Source organism: Sander vitreus, chromosome 2, assembly GCF_031162955.1.
Source record: "Sander vitreus isolate 19-12246 chromosome 2, sanVit1, whole genome shotgun sequence".
Lineage (NCBI taxonomy): Eukaryota > Metazoa > Chordata > Actinopteri > Perciformes > Percidae > Sander > Sander vitreus.
This window is the reverse complement of record NC_135856.1, coordinates 20,238,986-20,262,378: the sequence shown is the minus strand read 5'-3', so window position 1 is coordinate 20,262,378 and position 23,393 is coordinate 20,238,986. Positions and strand designations below refer to the sequence as shown.

General features: G+C 40.1%; 2 protein-coding genes across 3 annotated transcripts; one reads left to right on the top strand and one right to left on the bottom strand.

Moving 5' to 3' along the window:
- Window positions 1-469: 469 nt before the first annotated feature.
- aip (aryl hydrocarbon receptor interacting protein) lies at window positions 470-6,909 on the top strand. Its single transcript, XM_078260570.1, has 7 exons — window positions 470-605; window positions 1,145-1,327; window positions 1,405-1,593; window positions 2,348-2,524; window positions 2,650-2,791; window positions 3,881-4,110; window positions 4,238-6,909. Exons 1-7 carry the CDS (start codon window positions 507-509, stop codon window positions 4,241-4,243), a joined length of 1,026 nt encoding a protein of 341 aa, XP_078116696.1. The 5' UTR covers window positions 470-506; the 3' UTR covers window positions 4,244-6,909.
- On the bottom strand, window positions 4,829-10,537 carry cdk2ap2 (cyclin dependent kinase 2 associated protein 2). Of its 2 annotated transcripts, none has more exons than XM_078260582.1 (5): window positions 10,437-10,537; window positions 8,544-8,699; window positions 7,851-7,942; window positions 6,786-6,906; window positions 4,829-6,309 (listed from the first exon to the last, which is right to left on the bottom strand). In XM_078260582.1, the coding sequence occupies exons 2-5, from the start codon at window positions 8,596-8,598 to the stop codon at window positions 6,242-6,244; spliced, it is 336 nt and encodes a 111-aa protein (XP_078116708.1). In that variant the 5' UTR covers window positions 8,599-8,699; window positions 10,437-10,537; the 3' UTR covers window positions 4,829-6,241. The 2 variants fall into 2 exon arrangements, with proteins under 2 accessions (XP_078116708.1, XP_078116718.1); XM_078260592.1 differs by having other exon boundaries at window positions 8,544-8,721; window positions 10,437-10,483.
- Window positions 10,538-23,393: the final 12,856 nt, after the last annotated feature.

Here is a 23,393-nt window from a genome sequence, read left to right as displayed (position 1 = left end):
ATAGGATAAAAGTGATCATTAGGCAGCAGAATAGCTCCTGTCTGCGTTATATCATTATTACAATAATGGATCAGTATTGCATTATTATGTAAGCAACATTTTAATGTTGCAGCTGGTCGAGGTAGATTAACATAGTCATGCACTGTATTTAGCAGCTGTATTTTGTATATAAAAACTTCATCTGGAGAGTACTTAACGTTAACAATTCATGAAAATGTAGCCTACAAAACGAATCAAGTCTTCATTCACGGCAAATACAATTTATATTGTCGCTGTAAGATTTTAAGTAGCCTACTCATATTCACGTTAGTAATTTACTTCATTTTAGAGGGAACTATTGTACTTTAACGCCATATAGATAGCATTGATTGGTTAAAAGCTGAATATTTTGTCCCAGGGTCCCCAGCCTCTATTACGTAGGTAGTCTACGTCTGGGACGTATAACAAAACGACTAGCTAGCTTCGGCAAACATCGTCATCGGTCGTTAACTGAGACTCGGTCAAGGATGGAGGAAGAGGCACGCAAGCTTCTCGAAGAAGGAATAATAAAGAAATTAATCAGTCCTGGTAAAGGAGAGCTATCGACCTTCCCAAATGGAACCAAGGTAAAACTACAGTGTGTCGACGGTTGGACCAGTTGAGTCCAGTTCTCTGAATTATTAGTTTAAGAAATGGAGAACATATTGAAGAAATGCGACGAAGCCTGGTTGCTATAGCTAAATGCTACCACAAGCTAGCTAGCTAACGTTAACACATTCGACTCTGTCATATAGATTAACGTACACCAAACGCTTGTATATAGACACCACTGATAGGCTTGTGAGCTTTGCTGCCTTTGTGATGATACAAAGTTAGCTTTGTCTTGGGCTGGCATTTTTTCAGCCGGGTAGCATTTTTTCCCTTTTTCTTTTCATCTGCTAGAAAGACAGGGGGCGGGACAGGATGGGATGTGTTTATTTATGCTGATTGGTCGGCATACCATCAATCAATTTCCCATTGTTGTGATTGGTCCGAATATAATGGAGTATACGCTCTCGAGGCCTGTCAGAGAGAAGTACGGATTCTTTTGTTTATAGTAAACAAGCTGCATTGATCTCGAGCAGTGTTTAATGTTGTCCGTGTTTATCCTATCTCTGTTAACCAGGTGGTCTTCCACTACCGCACCAGCCTGTGTGATGGCATATTGCTGGATGACTCCAGAACCATGGGGGGCCGCTCCAAACCCATGGAGCTCATCTTGGGCAAGAAGTTTAAACTAGCTGTGTGGGAGAGAGTGATCATCACCATGAAACAAGGCGAAATTGCAGAATTTACCTGTGACAAAAGGGTTAGTGAGCTGGTAATTTGGGATGGAGTGGCAATCTTGTTCTTTCAGTGCATTGACCATTTCTATTCACCTCTTAGCACACAGCTCTGTACCCGCTTGTGTCCCAGTCCCTGAGAAACATCAGTGCTGGTAAGGACCCCCTGGAAGGCCAGAGGCATTGCTGTGGCATTGCCCAGATCCACTCCCACCACTCTTTGGGGCACAAAGACCTGGATCAGCTTCAGGCCAGTCCACAGCCTCTTGTCTTCACCATTGAGCTGCAGGAGGTGAGCAGGCAGGGGAGATTTTAATATTAATGGTGATTTTTTTTTATTTTTTTATTGGGTTGCATTCAGGGTTGCAAACTCGAAACAGTGTAGTTTTTCTAATATAGCACCAACACAATACCTAAGTTTTGGTACTTTTAAAAAAAAAATAGTCTAATATACTGTATATACTAGGGCTGTCAAAATAATAAAAAAAATAAAATAACGCAGATTAATCCATTCCATGTTGAACTTTGACCCGGAGCTGTTCTAGCCACCATTGGACTGTAAAATGAAGGAGGGAGACGAGAATGTTCTGCCTGGATCATTAATTGGAACATTTACTTGTAAAAATCTTCTTCCTGCCACCCCTGGCTACCGAAATCTGGTGCCACTGATATGTCTGCGCTTCTCTCTGATGCTCTGAAGACGATACAGGCAACACAAACACCGCTGCACGTGACGCTAGTTAACACTATACTCGAAAGCAGCTAACGTTAGCCTACCGCTAGCTAATAGCTGGATTAAACACGGTTAAAATGCTGACAGCTAACGCTAAACGGTGTGAAGTTTGACTGTGTTTTACTGTAGAGGATTCAACACCGGTATGTAACAATCTGTAGCTGCCGTCGGAGTAACAACACAGACGGTGCGTTCAATGAAATTGGTAAACTACAGCCTCGTGGTGCATTTGAAGTTGATCACACATACAGTTTTACTCTCCTAGAGTGTAAGCTCCTGCTGCCACTGATCTTCAATCTCTGTCTCTGTTCAGGTTCTGCCTCCAGGATCGTTCCAGCTTGATGTGTGGGCTATGACTGATAAAGAGAAACTTGAGCTTGTGCCTCAGATCCATGAGGAGGGCAACATGCTTTTCAAACAGGGCAAAATCAAGGAAGCCACAGAGAAGTACTACAATGGCATTGCCTGCCTCAAAAATCTACAGATGAAGGTTAGGGAACAGTTAAATACAAGAGAATACAGAATAGATCCAGTTTTTTAGTATCCATTTTCTTTAGTAAATTTGCAATACAATTCATTCTGACTCCTCTGTGTGACTTTTGTCACCCCTTTAAGGAGCACCCTGGAGATGAAGTATGGGTAAAGTTTGACCATATGATCACACCACTGCTCCTCAACTTCTGCCAGTGCAAGCTACTCCAGGGCCAGTACTACGAAGTCATCGAACACTGCTCAGCCATACTCTTCAAATATGAGGGTAAGGCTCTGTTGTGGGTGCTTTACACAAACAAGCAAGAAAGAAAGATTTCTGTTGCTACTACAGTCTGTACATATTTGTGATTTTAAAGAGTGTATTTGGGATTGGTGTAGATTTGAAAAAGTGTTAACTTGTGGTTGTGATGTTGAGTTTACAAAAAACCTACATGAAAAAGAACACTACTGCTTCACTTGACAGCACCCTCAACCACCATCATCAAAACGCCAAAATGAACAAATATCTTTTGAAGGAATGGTGTTCACCCCTTCAGTCGAGTTCCGAGTAATCTATACCAAGGTTTATTAAAGCTGATCGCAGTGTTGACGTTAGTAGATCTGTAATTGTTACATACAGTACATTTCTTTTGAGAGAGGCTGTTGTATGTTGGAGGAAAGCAGTGAAAATATTTAAAATATAGAGATAAGGGATACATGACCAATTTTAACTAGCTCCGTCTCATGGTAGTGTGTGTGTGAAAGTTTTTTCTGAGACGGAGTGATACTTATTGTGCAAAGGAATTAGACGTTGCAGCCTTTTTTATAATTATACAGTATAATAGCAATCACTTTTATATAGCAATACTCAGCATTAACAGTACATCTTAAAACTTTACTAGACAATTAACTGCATAGCTTGCATAGTAAGAACAGTCAAATGTGCCATGATAAACAACTATATATTTAAAGTAATTTAGTTGGCATAATGCACTAAATAGAGCAGCCAGAATTAGAGAGTTGCCACCATCGCTGCATACTATACCTGGCAGATTGATTCATAGATTAAAATACAGCCTCATACTGTCTTCACACACACAAACTAGGTTTTTATCAGGATCTATGGATCTGCCACACAAGTGTACTGTAATGTAGAGGCTAAACCATGTGGACAACTTGCAACACCTGCAGTTATTTTGAAAGCTATCGTCCTCCTTTAAATTGCACGGTGTGTTGTCAAGGTTGTTGGTTTAGGCCCGTCTGCTGTTAAATGTTCATCATGTTAGGTTGTTGATAACCATGTCCTAGGTTCCCAACTTGCATTTATGTGCATATAAAGAATTTGTAATCATTTTCTTTGTCCCATTTCTAACAGACAACGTGAAGGCCTTATACAAGCGAGCTAAGGCCCACGCTGCAGTGTGGAATGAGGTAGAAGCACGGGCAGATTTTAATAGGTTGTTGGAGCTGGACCCCTCTCTGGGGCCGTCTGTTGCCAAGGAGCTGAAGGCCATGGAGGAGAAGATCCGGATCAAAGAGAAGGAGGAAAAGGGTCGCTACAAAGACCTATTCAACTACAATACAACACCAGCCACTGCCACTACAGTCAGTGTACTTTGAGTTTTTTTTCTTTTAATTGCAACTATCTCCTTTCTGGCCCCCATATATTAAATTTAAGCTTATTTGTTATGTAGTAGAAATGTCAAGAAGTATTTGCTCTTCCTCCTCACAGGGTTGAATCACACAGTGGTTTGGAACAAAAGGATGCCTGTGAATTTCAAGATGGAGGACAAACAGTGCTGGTGTTTTAGGTTTTTTTTTCCATGCACCCAAGCAAATGACTCTGCCACCCTGCCCTCCCTCCCATAGTACACGCAGAAATATGAAATATTCCAACACACTGTCACAGGTCATACACACACACACACACACACACACACACACACACACGCATATATACCAAGGTGAGATTTGCATTCCTGCCTTATTCCTCTAGAAAACTGAACTTGACCTTTTAAAGTCTAACGGTGAAGTAAAGTTCAGTCTTTGATTAGGTCAAGAAGACATTATAAGCTTGACTTTAATGAAAATACAAAATCCCATTGAAACCTTAGGTATGTACTGGCCAAAAGCATAATTATTTCATCATGGTTTAAGCATTTTATGTTGTCTTGGTTTCCCTGAAATATGTGCAGAGCTGTTGAATAATCCTAAAATGACTTGTAATCGTAGCCCAACAAGGAGAGATTTCAATGGATTCCAGATAGAAATGCTGCCCCTCAGAACATTAAGGAATACTTTTTTTTTTTTTTTTTTATTATATAAATTGCACAAGGGACATCACATACTCACATGCACACCTCTCCCTTGCACCGCCAGAACCCCTCTTCTATATTGGTCACAGCGGAAGCCCTGGAATAAGCAGGAGACCATTATATCCTGGTAGATGCGACTGGGAAACCGAGCCGTCTGTGACAATCATTTATAACACACATGGAATTGTGTTATCTTTGCTTTATCCTATCTACTTACTTCATATATGTAAGAAATATATACCATTATATTGTTTTGTCAAGATGTACTCCGCAAAGCCCTTACTATCTTGTTCACTTACTTAGAAAAAGCTACTCATAACTCATATGAGGCAGCGGTTCATCTGAGGTGAGATGTAATTGAGGTTGTGATTATGTAACTGAAAATAAATGTTTATCCCTAGCTTTGCATCTTTAAATATTTGTGATGTGTAGACACATGATTCGGAGAAAAAAGGTTTAAATTGTATCCTCTTGTATGGTTTTAATTAGACTAATAATCCCAGTTAATTCCTGAGTAAAATAAATATTTAAAAGATTTAACAAAAATGGTGCACATTTTCAGAGCACTCACACATTGTGCCCTTTAGCAGTAGTCTATTAATTGAGGTCAGTGCCCTAAAGGATTTCACTTATGTGGATGTGCTCAGGAGTCACTGTCAAGGTAAATAATTAACATTTAAATTAAAAAAACATTTCATATTGTACCTCATCACTGTCTGAAAAATCAGTTTAACCAGAAAATCTACCCACCAATTATGTAGCAACCTTTTAATTATGTTTCACAAATGAAACTGCTACTGAATGTTTTTTTTTTTCTGTTATTTAATTAAGATATACATACAGAACTGCAAAAATCTGGTTTACAAAATCTTCATACTAACAAATTGACTTGAGATGTACAGTGTTCTTGGGATTGAGAAACATCTAATGTGTGTTTACACTACAAAATATGATAAAAACAAAGTGTGGATGGAAATGGGGTATATTCAAGATGCTCAGATTAACAAAAATATTCAGTAGTTGCAGAGTGGTGTTCAGAATAGAAACTTGGGCACAGTGCAGCTGGAACATTGATGTCATTTAAAAAAAAATAATTCCTTTAAATCCCCATCCATTTTACTAAGTTTTTTACTCACAGCTCAACTTAAACGTGTTGAAATTCCCCACAAGTTTTTCAAATAGATACAAAACTGCATTTTGAATACACCCCACAGTTCACATAAAAGTTTGTGATGAACAAAAGGCGGTGTGGTAAAATGCAGGGAACAGTGGTGACAAAATGGACACAATGCACTTATAAAATGCTGTTGAGGAAAGGGCAAAAGGTGAGAGGATAAAAGAATGGTTGTAAAACAGACAATGGGGCTCTTGATGAGGACAGGCTTCTACAGTGGAGGAGTGAAGGGAGCTTTCGAAAAAGGTTATGTGCGGGCGCTTCTCTCCGTCTCTGCAAGACACTCCCTGACCAATGCACGGGCGTGGATTATACCTGAACAAGACAGACACAAGGTGCAAGAAGGCATTAAATCAACAGTTTGACAATAATAAAATAACTTGCTAAAATGGTAGCAATTTCTGTCTTCTGTCCAAGTCTACCTCAACTAAAAAAAAAATAAAAAAAAAAATCTATTGTATCCAAGACAACCATTATTGCTGAGATAGCAATAGGGCTTCCCTTAGTCTATATCCACGATGATCCACTTCCGGGATTGCTCTCGTTCTGCCGGAAATTGCGCCGGATGTCACTCTTTTCGGATGTCCGTTCTCAGATGTCCCGTTACCTTCCGCTTTCTTTGTGTTGTAATTTTAAACTTCATGAGGACTATGGTTAACTGCTCCTCAGATCTCTGCAGGGAGCCTTCCCCTCAGCACTTTTATGAACTATTCATGATACACACCACACACACAAATCATGACTTGCACTGGAAACAGGTATTGTGTGTCTTTCTGACAAGAAAAGCATACCTCTCTTTAGCCTCTCCATAGCGCTCTTGCTCCCAGCGTATGTAGGCCTGATCTCACGGCTCATCTCCTCAATGACAGACAGAAGCTCACTGTAGGTGGATCCCTGAGACACTTTGACAGGCTGTATTTTCACAAACATGTCATGTTTGGGGGAGAGAAAAAAAAAAAAAAATCTATCAAGACTTGTCACAGCTGAAAATTCACATCACAAGCAAAAGACAAAGTACAATGAAAAATGTAGACTAATATATATTGCTAATATGATACAGGGTGATGTTAAATAAAAGGAAAGCACATGGTATCTTTATTTTCAAGATATTAAGACAATTATACTAAGTAGAACTGCAACACCACTCAAATAATGATTTAACATTGATATCATTTAGCTGTATGATAGTCCCCTGTCTGCTCCTTACACATCCCCATGCTTTCACAATAAAGTCCATTTCTCCACAGTTTCAAATAATTCCACTTTAATCACGCAACAAGTCAGCCACCCCCTTTGGCTATCTTAACACTCCCATGAAGGTCACATGCCGGCCAGAGCTGACAGTATTTACTGTACTCCGCCATGAATACAGAAAGACATGTTTGTCAGCTGACAGTTTAAATTGTCTAAAGCTTTTTGAGGGTGAATTAGCTGAAGCAGACTCTATATCTCTCACTGCTGCCAGAAATGAATTAAAAGTAAAATAAACCTCATTTCTAAAATAAAAGCCAGTTCACAATTACATATCGGCTTTCAAATAACAGCAGAGGGTGTGTTCAGCTCACCCTGTGCAGGAGCTTCTCAGTACTTGAAACATGTGTGCTCTGGTCCTCACAAATAACACAACAGGTATGCAGTTCTGTCATTAATATGCTTCGCAGGCATTAAACTGCTGCAGCCCTAGTAAGGAGTTTTATGCAAAGTGGCTGTCAAAGCTATGATAACAAGTACAAGCTCTACCCTTTGACCTGCACAGGCCCACATAAAAAACATAATTAACAGCAGTTGTGGCTTGATTACTGGTTTTATATGAGAAAGACAACACAACAGTATGAATAACTGTTCTGCAGACATACCTGAACAAAGCCCATTGAGGGTGGGCCAAAGTCACTAAAAGCCGGTCTAAAGTTGGATGACGAGGGTAGGGATGGAGAGGGCACAGACGAGCCTGCACAGAAGAGGAGAATAGATGTAAAGTGTGATTTATGGTTCTGCGGAGGCTCAACGCAGAGCTTTCGCCGTAGCCTACGTAAGTGGCCTTAAGTTTATACTTGCGCGTCGATCTCTTTAAAAGAAAAGCAGGAACGGTGTGTGTGTGTGTGTGTGTGTGTGTGAGTGTGAGTGTGAGTGAGTCCGTGACGGCGATTAGCTTCGGGTACCGACTCTAGAGACAGTGAGAGAAACAAAGTGTCTCCCCTGTGCTTTCTGACCACGGTGGGAAATCTTTAGCAGGAAAAGTGAACCCTCTCCTTGATTTCATGTTGTTTATGGAGAAGGAGAACCAGGAAATGAGTCGGGGGAAATGCAACACTACCAAGCCACGGCTGCGACGTGTAGTTACATTTTTCGAGAGGTGCTACGGCGTAGGGCACGGCGTAGGGCACGGCGTAGGGCACGGCGTAGGGCACGTGTCTCCACATACCTATGTACGTGTTGAGCAGAAATACGTCCATTGGCCATGGTGTAAAATGTTTTATATCTGTAACGCAAAAAAAATGGCAACCGGCCAGTAATTGCATGTCCAACATTAAGGCTGTAAGGTGTTAGACCTGGAGGTGTGTGGTTGGAGCCAGATGGCGCAGGAGCAATGGGTTTGTAACTCATGGCGATTTCAGCAGGCAGCTCCCCGTACGACGCGCCACTTCCTTCGGTCCCGTCAACCCGGTGCTTATACAGCTTTACTGGTGGTGATGAGCTCCTAAGAGCTGATGCAAAGAAAACAACCACATGCACAGAAACACAAATAAAAGAAGATCAAATGTATATTCATCCTTTGAATAACAAAAGGCAGCTAAGGTGTGCAGTTATCAAAGCAGTCACGTTCCCTGCGGTCCTCTGACAAGGACCTGCTGGACATCCCCCGCAACAGGTTGCGGACTTTTGGGGACAGGGCTTTCTCTGCCAATGCTCCCACACTCTGGAACAGTCTACTACTCCACGTCAGCTCTGCCCCATCCCTGCCCATGTTCAAAAAGCACCTCAAAACATTTCTTTTCACTAAGTCCTTTGACCTTTGGACTAAGTCCCCCCCCCGCCCCCTATTTGTTAAGCGACTTTGGGTACCATGAGAGGCTCTATATAAGTCCAAGTTATTATTATTAATAATAATAATAATAACAACATTCATTCATTTCATGTCAAATTCAATCTGCTCAATTTTTTCTCAAGATTGTTTACCACTTTGTAGGTTTTACAACAATCTGAAAAGGTGGCTCAACAGCAAACAGCAATGGCCAACCCCTGATATATTTCCATTTTAGTCTTATATGAAAGGCAAGCACTACAAACATTTTGCCAAAACCATGGCTTCATGTGTCAACTTTGCCTTTTCACAGATGTAAACATTCTAAATGGACTCAAGTTGATTTCCTGTTGTGAATGGCATCAACTGATAGGAAGTTAACAAGGGGCCATGCTGTTGCCTAGCAATGGAATTCCATTGAAAAGGTCTACAGGCATGCATCCATCACAGAACAAGACTGATGACTCATTACTGTATAAAGTTTCAGCGTTTCAGTCAGGTTAATTATTTGTTTGTCTTTTTCCACCAAAAGAGATTTATTTTATTATTTATACGGGTCAATGTTTAGTATTAGTAATTTGTTTGGCGTTGTTGTGCCTTTGCAACAGCCAGCAGAGAGATGACCTCCTCAAACACGGGACGTTGGTGCATTAACCCTTAGCAAAGGGGCCATCTATACAGCTCAATTTTAACATTTGAACTTGACACTTGATGCTTTGAAGTGAGATGATCTTTATGTGCCTTGTAGTTACCCTTCAGACAGTCATGCAACACCAACCACAAGTAGTTAATTATAATTCATGATAGCAAATACTGTATTTAACATTGTTTATGGATTATGTATTAGCAATTTGACCTTCCCCAGCCTAAAGAAAACCATAGGACTATTTGCTGCCTTAGCTAGCTATATTATTATTATTGTGAACAGCAGAGTGGCACAGTAATACCAGCGATATGTTTACCGCTGTAACAGTTTAGCGTTTCTACTTTAAATGAAGACAGCGTTCACTTGTCATTCAAATCTGGGAGATATCACATTTGATAACTAGCTAGCTAGTTAGATATGAGTATTACTTTGTCACTTTCGTCTTGGATTTTCGGGTTAAAAAAAACTTGAAAAGTGAGGATCATATGAATGTGATCGGTCAGTACGGACCAGAGCCAGAGGTGCCGAATGAAACAAAAGCTGACGTTAGCTTAAGGAAGGAGCCAAGCTACCATAAACCTACTACTGGTTATGTTAGCTAGCTAGATTAGCTAGCTGTCGCCGGTTAGCATAACAACATAAGTAGGACGCAGGAAAATAGTCGTGATGAAGCGTTGATATTCTACATACAGACAATAAACGATACGAAGGTTTTCTACACTTGCAATTATTGAGAAGACTACGAACGATTCAAAAGAATGGCATTTATATTACCTTTATAAGGAGACTTGAAAATCCTTCGTGGGAAGCGAGACCTGCTGGCTCTTCCCGTGTGTGAGTCTGCGCACTAGAGAAGCGTAGTGTATTGCTGTTTTTTGTCTTTATTTATACAACATTCAAAGACAGGCAGTCAGAACGGTCAGAAGAACCATACTAGACTGTAAGTGTTGAAGTAATCTTAGTGTTACAGTTATATTACATAAAGGAGAAGTAAAGTAGGATACATTTATCTTGAGTTACCGTTTAAACTGTCTTTAACTTTAGCTACTTGTGGTAGAACATAGTTCTGCAATCAAAGTTTACATTTCATAACTTTAACTTAACGATATAGTGTCAGCAAATTGCAAAACGAGGATTGTCCATGCCGTTAATTAACGTTATCTTACTATTAGAAACTTTAATGTAGGTTAGACTTTAGTAACTATAATATAATAGAATAGATAATAGATGTTGCCTTGACATGCTGTTCGAGAGCCAGCAGATGGAAAATTAGCTCAACGTTTAACCACAGAATTGATTTCATATTCGCCAATTTTTTGTTTGATGATGGCATTCATCTTTTTAGGCCTGGTTCTCAAATGTTTGATAACTTGTGTGGTATGTTATAATTCACCAATATGATACAAAGTTTTAGATCCGATGCTATATACTTGTATGTTTCTAAGGGGGCTTTCACATAATATAAAAAAAATATATAAAACAATATCTATGTTCACAACTACCCTTATTTAGTTTGGTTGAATTGCACTAGAGCTCGTTTTTCCCCTTGGTGCGGTTTGTTTGGGCAGGTGGGAAGCAATCGCACTCGGATGCGCACCAGAGACCTCCTTGGTGAGGTGGTCTCGGTACTCTTTCAATCGGACTCTGGAGCGGTTGGTTTGTGGTGAGAACGTGATCCGACCTCGAACCGCACCAACTAGGCTACTGTGTCCTCCACCAGTCTGAGCTAAATGGCTCCTGTAGCAATCTGTGATGCAGCGGAACATAAACTGTAGGCTACATTTTTTTTATTTGGTCAGCAAGGGGGGGGGGGGGGCTCCCTAGGCCTCAGTGTAGAACCACCACCGTCTGTAGCAGCTTGCAATGTTTCTTTCACAGAACGTTATACTATACTGCGGTCAAGCTTGTCATCACTCGCATCTCCTTGTTCAAACCAGCCTCCGCTAAAGTCGGAGACAGACACCGGCACAGCAGAGCGAAGTCTCTGTGACAATGTCTGATTATGTAAATGAAATGAGTTGGTTTTACCGTGGAGATGCGAAAAATATACACTAGTCCAGTAGAGTGGTTGGTTCAGAAGCCTTTATTGGTGATTGTTCTCGGTACAAAGTCCTGCTATATACCCAGCAAACACATACCCTTTAGGGAACGTTCCCTAAAGGTTCTCTGAAGGTAATACCTTTAGGGAACCTTCCCAGAACGTTCCCTAAAGGTAAAATATTTTGGAACCTTCAGCTAACCTTCCTAGAACGTTCTCTTAAATTTTTTTTTAACTTTTAAAGAACCTTTAGGGAACGTCCCCTAAAGGTTCTCTCAAGGTTATTTTTTTTTTACCTTCAGCTAACCTTCTAGGAACGTTCCCTAAAGGTTCTGTAAAGGTTAGTTTTGTAGAACCTTGAAATAACCTCCAGGGAACGTTCCCTAAAAGTTCTCTTAAGGTTGCATTTTTTACCTTCAACTAACCTTTAGCATGTTCCCTTAACACGCTTCTGACTGCAATTATACTTGTTACTGTGATTTGCAGTAACAAGTATAATCTTTAAAGAGTATGATGTTTTCACTTCTCGATTTGATATCTGACCCAAAAATACACAGATGTAAATGGTCATGCAGCAGAAATAACATGTTTTAACCACCTAAGCATGATGCATAGCTACATATGGGATGAATTTATACTCTGAAGAAGCAAAATCAATTGTGGGGAAGAAAGAAAAAGCTGTAATACAGACTAGCTGATGGTGACTGCTTCTCTGTGTGCTTCATTCTACTATGAAAACAAGAATAAAGAGACACTGACACGTGTTAGGTTTACAAAAGGATTTATTTTTTATTTATAAATGTCTGAAATAATTTCATTAGATAACCAGGAACGACTTCAGGTAAATAACAAACATTTACAAACAAGCAGTAACGATCAGATCTACAAGAATGACAACAGTATAACAAAGTAGGCCTACAACAAATTCTTAACATGGTTAACAACAACAAAACTTCAATTCATAGTAACATTCACACAAACATAAAATACATATATACATATATATATTTATATATATATATTATACATATATATGTATATATATACATATATATGTATATATATATATAAACAATTAAACTATACAAGACATTCAATGCATTTTACAACCATGCAATATATATAATTACATTAATATGGTAACATATACAACATTCACACCAGATCTGTGGTGTGTGCATTCAATCACAGCTGTGGCATGGTTGTGTGTGTTCATCTAAGCTGACTAATGTTACCTGTAAATGGTTTACCTAATTGTTGGATCACAACTGAGCATCTTCCACGAGTCCTTGACCGAACTTACCCTACAGGACCTTCCTACTCATGAAGACTGTGGGGGAAACCTTTCTCATTTGCAGCAGGTGTAGGTTTTTGTCAAAGACTAAACCAAGTTAGGTTTTTGTATTTTATTATAAACTTGCAAGAATATAGGAGTACACAATTTCACAAAAGGCACAGCAGCCCAGTGTGGAAAAGTGTATTCAACAAATGAGAAAAAGCACACAGTTTATATGCATCTTCAGTGAGATAGAAAGACATGCCCCCTGCCTAAACATGACTCAACATTTCTTCAATCAAACATAGTAGACATTTAGGAGCCACTCGCTTCTTCCCCTCTGTACCACTATCCAGGGAGAAATGAATGTACCTTATCTGTTCAGCGTACACATTACGTTCCCAGACTTTGTTTATGGTTACCACTTTAAACCTTATCTGCTAACACTAAAACAGAAGGCTAAAACCCCAAGAAGAAAATAGCTTCAAGTGTCTCCAATGTTTACGATTTCAGCTGTTCCACATAGGAATCTTCTAGGTTAAACACAAAATGTAGAAGAATATAATTCAAATCATGTTTAAAGGTATTTTTTGCCATTACATTTCACTCTCTTGATTACAAACTAATCACAATAACAAATTACTTTTATGAATAGGACTAGCACTTGACAAACTGTAGGAAACAAATCTTCACCACTGTTTCGTGTGTGTGTGTGTGTGTGTGTGTGTGTGTGTGTGTGTGTGTGTGTGTGTGTGTGTGTGTGTGTGTGTGTGAGTGTGTGAGAGTGAGTGTGTGTGTATAGTCCCTTTCTCGGCTGTTCTGAGCCTTTCACAATGCGTCAGATGTGTCAGATCAGGACGGTCTCTCGCTCCCCCCCTCCTCCTCTCACTCCGTCTGCTGGCCGTTGTCCTGTACCTCCAGATAGGCGTCATCAGTTCATCACAGAATGTTCATCAAGGCTTTGGGTAGGGCATGTGGTTTGCTGCTGGCTCTTTGGTTTGCACAGTACATCTCCAGATACTGAAAGTCACAACCAGACGGCTAGCACTGGTCCACCATCCCTTTCCCTCTGGGCCGAGAACTGTAGCCAGACTACAAACCTTTATCGTGTCTAGCTGTGCTATGGTCTGAGGTGCTGTGGTGTTGGTTGTTGTTCTTCTGGGTTGTTTGTCACCGGTCCTGCAGCTGGTAGGGGGGGTGCGATGGACCCGATCTCTGACACTTACGAGGCTCTGTGTGGCACAAAACAGAACTCCAAGAAGCATTATTTGTTCTTTTATCAATATTTATCACTTGGAAAAAATTCTACTTATTTTAGTGAACATCAATAATTCTAAAACAGCATTTCTTTCCCTCATTCTGGTTTAACTCTATAAAATCCATACAAATTGTGCTGAAAAGAAAACACTGTTTTTTGGAAACTGTTCTCCATTAGGCCTCAGTTTATCTTAAGGGTTGTGTTCTCTGAAATAGTGCAAGTCAATCAAAACAAAACAAAATTAAAACAAAAAAAAATTCTTTAGAGTAGTTTTAAAATCAAAATGATGTGAACACTTTATTTATTAGACACCTTATTTATTACTACTATATCCCTACTGTTCGAGGCATGAAAAAAAGAATGACTCAATAAGCAGCATATATAAATAATCTGTTTAGTGGTTTAGCCATTAACACTGCCCTGTGTTACACAGCAAAACCTGTATAAAAGCAACAAAAAGGAAAAGAAATCACCAAAATTAAATGTTTTCAACACCAATATCAATTAATAATTTAGTTTTAAACAATTTGTGATATAGCAACTCATATTTTGTCTCTTATCTCTGGGTGTGTGTGTTCTTACATTCGTTCCCTGAATAACTACCTCTTTCATCAATATGTTAAAACATTCTTTGTTTTTGTCTATTAGCTTTAAATCCTCCCTCTTAATCTTTGATTTTCCTCTAAATCTTGTCATAACATTTTTAATTTTCCTGTACTTAATGAACCATTATCTCGAAAATTAATTTTTTTTGTCCAGTATGGCAAACACTCAATCCATTGACACGTCCAGTCCATATCTCCCCATCATCTCACCCACCACCTTGGGCTCAAGTGACTTGGTGTTTTCGTTAGCCATACAAAAGTTGCAGTAGTTCTACTTTTTTCTACGATATAGCCGTCGCTACAAAGCTTAGTTTAATTTCGGTAAACCTTGCCAAATCCGGGATAGTTCACAGACTGTCCTTTTTGACCAGTTCACAGACTTGGTCTGACTTATCTTTCTCTCTTTTTTTTTTATTGACCAGTTCACAGCCTGGTCTTGTATGGATAATCTATTGTCACACTCGTGTTGGAGAGATAATATTCAGGAATATGTCCGCTATCTGCAAAATGCCATAAAAATAATCATAAACTAATTTATATTATTGTTTAACCAGAACCCTCAAAAAAACTAAATCAAAAGAAACAAAAAGGTACCAAATTACTCAATTCCCAAATGTCAGTATTTGTCTCAATTATTTCAATCAATAGTGATAATGATTTTACAATTTCTCTTTGCTTATTTGTTTAGAAAGTTATTCAAAATATTGAATTCAAAGCCCAATTAAATTCATTTGATTTTAATCTTACCCCTGCTGCTGAGATTGCTTCCCGTTCGTTTATACATATATATATATATACACACACACATACTTAGATAGATAGAACCTATATAACTCTCGCAAAAAGAGAGAAAGGATCAACAAGGGGACAAAATTCAGTGTACCAAGCATGTCAATGACTGACAACACTAAACAAACTACCTGGTCTAAACTTGCAAAACTATTCAAAGCAGTGTGTGTATTTTAAAAGAATGGAGCACTTATACAATTTCATATGAAGCACTCTATTATCATATAAAATAGGTTGGTTTAGACATAGAAATTTTAGTCACTTCAATGTCATTTTATCTACTTCATCAAAGAGAAAAGGATAATACATTTTAATTCCTGAACCATCTACTGTATATTTCAAGCAACTAGTCTTAAAGGGTAAGAGCCATTATGGCCATACATTATTACTGTGACACTATAATAATCATGAGGAGAAACCCAGGAAAATGTGAGAAAAACAGGAGCAGAAGACAGAAATGAAATAAATGTATTTCTTTTTGAGGTAAGACTTTATCACAGCAAAAAAGAAAATCTGGTTGGATATTTTAACGCGTAATAAACAACTCTGCTCAGGACTTACCAACTCCAGTGATGAGGAGAAGGAATGAAGCAAGAACAACTCTTCTGTTTTTCTTCACCAGCGGATGGGACACCCACCTAAATATAAAAAAAATTAAGTTACTGTGTTTGTTGTTGTGAGTGTGATAACATGTGTGTGTGTGTGTGTGTGTGTGTGTGTGTGTGTGTGTGTGTGTGTGTGTGTGTGTGTGTGTGTGTGTTTGAGTTGTTTGAACTGACATGCAGCAGTGTGCAGAAAGCTGTGTGACAGAACTCAAAGTGCTGAAGGACCACTGGGAGCTTTGATTTTGATCTTACCCCTGCTGCTTGAGATTGCTTCCCGTTCGTATATATATATAAAATAACTCATTGCTGGTGAATTCTTATTTAGCAGTACTTGACAATTACCAACTTGAACTTCAATATCACACATATAAAATAGGCCCGCCAAGGTACCCACCAAAACAGATCGAACGCCATGTCAAGGTTTCTCTGATTTAAAAACCATTCTAAATTCTAGAAGCTCGCAACGATTATATACTTATAACTGCCACTAACTGAAGTAACTGCAACTAACTGAAGTAACTGCCAGTAACTTGAATTCTGCTGTCGACTGCTGTTATTATATAATTATATCTAATTAGATTTTATATAACATCGCCACTGGAGACCGCTGTCGCCACTACCAGTAAGTTATTACGTTACATTTGCGAGGGGAGCTAACTATAAGCTAACTTCAATTACATCCCAACGCTTTGCTGCTAACATTAGCTGCTACGTCAAATCCTATGAGAGCTATGCTAGCTAGCTAATGTGTCAACAGTTAGCTCGGCAGTTAACGTTATTTACGATCCATTTCCTTTTTATATTAAGTAGTTATACAACCTACTAGCACCACTTATTCAATGACCGAATGATGAGCCCACCAATTTCCCCGCAACGTTAATTAAATAGTGTGACGCTACATTTGCGAAGACCGCTATCGTAACAGAAATACTAACGTTAGCAGCTAGCTCTAGCAAGCTTCTCGCTTGACCGTAGGCCATTTGATGCTATCATAATAGATGCTAGCTAATTGGAGCTAGGTTAACTGCTATCGATATTCAAGGGCAATCCTCTATTAACCAACACATCACGAAAGGTGTAGGCTTCATGCAGTCAGGTCTACAACCTACAAAGACAAACATTGCCCACATTAATGATGGCATAGGCCAAGTTAGTAACGTTATGCACGCTTCACTCTCCTGAAACGGTGACGACGGGTCATCCACAAAGTCGTATAACAACATGCAATAATGTATTTCGGGATAAAAGTACCAATCAAGTCAGAGATGAGATTGTCTTCATGGAAGTCCTCCATGCAACTTAACCCTGAAACTGTTGCTGAGTGGATCATAAACGGCCCCAGCAATGAAGAGGACTGTCACAAGGAGTGTTTATGTTGTCATAGGACAGTCATGGAGTCACAGGACAGTGTACAGGACAGTCATGGAATCACAGGACAGTGTACAGAACAGTCATGGAATCACAGGACAGTCTTAGAGTCACAGGACAGTGTACAGAACAGTCATGGAATCACAGGACAGTCTTGGAGTCACAGGACAGTGTACAGAACAGTCAAGGAGTCACAGTACAGTGTACAGGACAGTCATGAAGTCACAGTACAATGTACAGGACAGTGTCATGGAGTCACAGGACAGTGTACAGGACAGTCATGGAATCACAGGACAGTCTTGGAGTCACAGGACATTGTACAGAACAGTCATGGAGTCACAGTACAGTGTACAGAACAGTCATGGAGTCACAGTACAGTGTACAGGACAGTCATGGAATCACAGGACAGTCTTGGAGTCACAGGACAGTGTACAGAACAGTCATGGAGTCACAGTACAGTGTACAGGACAGTCATGGAGTCACAGTACAGTGTACAGGACAGTGTCATGGAGTCACAGGACAGTGTACAGGACAGTCATGGAATCACAGGACAGTCTTGGAGTCACAGGACATTGTACAGAACAGTCATGGAGTCACAGTACAGTGTACAGAACAGTCATAGAGTCACAGTACAGTGTACAGAACAGTCATGGAGTCACAGGACAGTCTTGGAGTCACAGGACAGTGTACAGAACAGTCATGGAGTCACAGTACAGTGTACAGGACAGTCATGGAGTCACAGTACAGTGTACAGGACAATCATGGAGTCACAGGACAGTGTACAGGACAGTCATGGAATCACAGGACAGTCTTGGAGTCACAGGACATTGTACAGAACAGTCATGGAGTCACAGTACAGTGTACAGAACAGTCATGGAGTCACAGTATAGTGTACAGGACAGTCATGGAATCACAGGACAGTGCACAGGACAATCATGGAGTCACAGTACAGTGTACAGGACAGTCATGGAATCACAGGACAGTCTTGGAGTCACAGGACATTGTACAGAACAGTCATGGAATCACAGGACAGTCTTGGAGTCACAGGACATTGTACAGAACAGTCATGGAGTCACAGTACAGTGTACAGAACAGTCATGGAGTCACAGGACAGTGTACAGGACAGTCATGGAGTCACAGGACAGTGTACAGAACAGTCATGGAGTCAGAGTACCATGTATAGGACAGTTTCTTGGAGTCACAGGACAGTGTACAGGACTGTCACAAGGAGTGTTTAAAAAGGCCACCATCGACAACATACAGCCACACGACAAACAACAACAGTTGAAACTGTTGCTGAGTGGATCATAAACGGCCCCAGCAATGAAGAGGACTTGTTGGTAATGTTCTATCACATTGTTTTGTTCAATCTAACCCAACCTAACACTGAATTTAACCTGAAACAGTCAATAACCCTGCCATTTCTATGTCCTTGTGTAATGTGTAGTTTATGTCTGCCTGTACCTTGACGTGGTGAGTGGGCTTTCAACTGAACGGGCCATGCATGCTCAACAAAGCAATATAACACTCTACTTTACCATGCTTACCTTACCTTCCTTTCCTTTGTAGAAATGGCTGATTAAAAAATATACAGTTGTAGAATTCCTGGACAGCGCAATGGCTGCTGTTCCCAGCACCTGGGTTGAGAGGGAAAAAAGGTACTTTTAATGTTAATGCCTAGATAAGAATTATGTGTTTTCTGCAATACATGTTTACTTATGTTTTACTTTACAGGGAATATTTTCGTACTGGACAAACACGGAGGTCACGAGAAAGGTTATATTAAGGCTAATTTTTCTTAACTTTGCAGATGAAATGTCCCAAAAAAAAAGAAAAAAAGAACAGAGCCAGCCCCAACCAAAGCCCTCCCAATTCCTTCAGAATGTAAGTACAATTCTAGGGGGGAAACTACCATTTATTTCTAAACGACTTCTATTAACTAAGAATTTTTTTTCTAAATGATAGACAACAACCGGAAGACAGTACAACAGTACAAGACTAAAACAATAGTGAACCATGAGAGTGACTCGGAGACTCCAGGTAAGGCATAAACGAAACCCTTAAATGTTCTGCTGTTTTGCTGTACTCATACCTTTGTTGATGGAGTCTCCCTTTTTTTTTTATCACTAGATAACCTCTACTCGCAAGACATGTTTTCAGGCCCAAAACAAGGTGGAAGCCCAGAGTCTCCAGGGTCTCCAGGGTCTCTTGCATCCTTCACTAACACCCTTGTGCAGGGTAAGTAAAATACACATATTGAAATTACAAATAAGAATATTAAGTGTTAAAACTGCATTTCACAATCATGCATTTCTTGAAATTACAGTGACTGGTCTATCTCCTTTGGCGGATCCTTTGAATGGTAAGCACAGTGTTGTGAAATAATCCTGTAAAAATAAACAAACAAACCAATGTTCCAAAATTCTGTAATATTGGAATCACTAATATTTCTGTTTTACAACAGACAATTCACATACTACGCCAGAGAGAATGGTGCTTAGTAAGTCCAGTTTTTAAAAAAATACATTAGAGGCTATGAATATACAAAAATCTAAGTATTACACAAAAGCTGTTTTGATGATCATACCCAGTTGTGGATGACTGTTGTATCACTGTTCCTTTTATCACCTTCCTGTCCCAACTATTGTATTGGTTTCACAAAACAGTGTATTATTATTGTCATTATTATTACTAATACATTTGATTTATTAATGTCTCAACATTTGTAACATCAATTACAGATATGTTTTTTTTTCTCATTTGAAGCTGAGTGCAATACAGCACAGGTGGCAAATGACAGTAAGTCTTAATACTGTGGTATACTCAGTCAGTCAGCTGTCTTTACTTAAAGGAACATGCCACCTTTTTTGGGAAATTACCCTATTTGCAGTGTGCCCCAGTGTTATTTAAATTCATCTAGAATACCTCCTAGCCAATTTCCCAAAAAGGTGGAATGTTCCTTTAATTGCATAGGCTTCATTAAGATAGTATTTGCATAAGATGTACAGATGGGTGGACAGTTGGGAAAGTGATTTGGAGAAAATTAAGATGGATGAAGCTTCAGGGAAATGCTGATAAGTATTACCAACTCGTGATGGACCGAATTAATTGAGTATTTATAAATATATTTGACATTTTCTGTGTGGAAAATCTATCATTTATTTGTTTCAGTGTTCTAACCCTTTTCATGGATCCCTGCGATGTGCACTTTCAGCCTCTATTGTAAGTTATGTAAGCACTATATCTGCTTTTGAACAAATCTTGCAACGACAAAAGCAAAGGGAAAATTAATCATATCAGTCTATAAAAATTGTGTCCTTTTATCCAAATACAAAAACTGTGTCTTTTCAGTGTGCACTTGTGATTCAATACTCACATTTGAGGCAGGGGAAGGACGCCAGATTCTCCCGGATTGAAACCAAGTGTCGCCTGAATAAATTGTCATTCTCGTCTGCAATTCTAGCGAATACTTAATAAAACATTCAATGTTTTACATGCTGTCTGTTCATTGACCATAATTAATCTAGTGTTGTGAACATAGCCTATATATCTTACAAGGTGGCTTATACGTGGCTAGAATAAATGGCCAATATTACATCTGGATGATCAAGTGTTATTATTATTATTATTATTATTATTGTGTATGATTATTAATAATAGTAGTAGTAGTACCACTGCGAACCTAGCCTACTGACAGTTCCCTGACGGTTCGCCAAACGTTCTCGGAACAATGTATATTACTTTTAGGGAACGTTCGGTGAACGTTCAGAAAACTTTCCTACGCTACTTCTGAGAGAACCTTACGCAAACCTTACGCGAACGTTCCCGGAACCTTCAGCGACCCTTCCCGGAACCTTTAGAACGGACTGTACAGAGGCAGTGACAGCAGAGCACAGATAAAAAAAGATAGAAAAATCTATTACGGTAAGGGTGCAGGCATCAGACAGCTTTTCCGAACTGAGGTAAGTCACATAGTGCCCTCTGGGTAGTGTAGTTCATGTAACGTTAGGGTCAATCTCTCTGACACTGACGCTTTCTCTGTCAGTGATAGAGTACCGGCAACATGTGAGAAGTAGCGGTACGCAAGAAAAAGTGCAGGAACGCTTAAGAGTAAAATGTAGAAGTGCCGGTACTGCGTAGCCTACCGGTGAGTACCGGCCCACTTTGAGCACTGTGCATCTCGCATCTCTTATTTGTTAGCTTCGTTCTTGCTCCTTGCTCCCCGGTTGAACGGAAGTTTTTCTGGCCCTCTTTCGTGAAGGCCGTCACAAAGCTCTTTTTCCTGCCCCGAGGAGTGAGCATCGAGGAGGGATCTCAGAGGAGCTATAGGCGAGGATACACTAGAGCAGCCTTCTCGGAAGCTGTGCAGTTGAAAGCTGTTGCTAACTCTGCCCATACAGCTGACGAATTCACATGCCGTTTTAGAGGAAAGGAGCTCTCATCCTTCTAAAAACACACTTTCTCGTTTCCTCCTCCCTCCCATGATTTCCTCCGTCTCTCGCGTGCTTCCTCGGTGGGAGAGGGACTAAGACACGAGAAGGGAAGTAGAAGGGAGGAGCCAGGGATCCAATTAAAGGGAAGTGCGATGCACCTATAGACAGTATATGAGAATGGACCAACAGATCCCGTTGCTCTGGACGGAGACCAGTGAAGGCCATTAGAAGCACTTTTCCGGTGAGCGTTACTGCGCAGCCTCCAACTGAGAGAGACGATGTAAATGTGACGTGAGCAACCTGTCTGAAAGTTGGAAGTCTTCTGGTAGTTGTGCCAAGAGAAATCTCAATCATTCCCAATCTTGCAGAGACGGAGAGCGTAGGTATATGTAAGGAGATAACATGGACACAGGCTAATTATTGCTAACTAAAATGCTAGTTAACATTAGTAATTAAACGTAAACAGCTAATGTAAGTCGAAACTGCCTGCGAGCTTCTCCTGTACTATATGGTAATTCCTCTACTATGCGACAGTAAATCGCGTGGTTATGACACAATTGTTAGCCTATTTTTACAAAAATGTCTATTTCGGAGCCATAACGTGAGGTACAAGGTAATGGAGCCTTTTATACATTGTCGTGTTTCTTTAGAAATAAACAATGGACAAATAAAGTCTTTAAACGCTTCAAATGTAAAGTTATTCGCTGTAAAAGTGACGTCAAAATGAATGGCAGTCAGTGGAATGCTAACATCGGGTGAGTGCTTTGTAGCATCAAAATGGCGCCATAGGAGGTTCGAGCTCTGAAGCGAAGCTTACCCCCCTTGGATGCACCTGAGGAGTGTTCTTCTATGGACTTGTGTTCTTGTGTCCCTGTGAAACATCATCTTGTGTTGCCAAAGTACAGTCCCAATACACAAGTTCGCATTTCACCAAGAACAGTTAAGATTCCCGGAAATGTTCTTGACACGCCCATTTTACCGAGGATGCATTGGTTGGTAACTTGTATGAACTTGGCAGCACCCGTATCCCAACATTCAGTTCGGCATTCAATGATGGTTGGGTCTCCAAACATGGCGCCAGTGTGTGTGGCCTGCCGTCCGTCACTGCCTGTGCTGTGTGTGTTTGTTTTGTTTGTTTCGCTCCTTGCTCTGGATGTCAACTCTCTACTAGTGTATGATCGCCAAACACTGCTGGATCTTCGATTTTATGCCAAAGAAGTAGAAAAATTGGATGATGGTGGACGTGAAACTCTGCCCCCGCGACCCCTGTTCTTCTCGTCCCTGCTGGCGCGGGGTGAATCACCACAACTTGCGGCCTCTGTGTCGGGTTCCCCGGATAGCCAACGCCGCAGTCCCGCC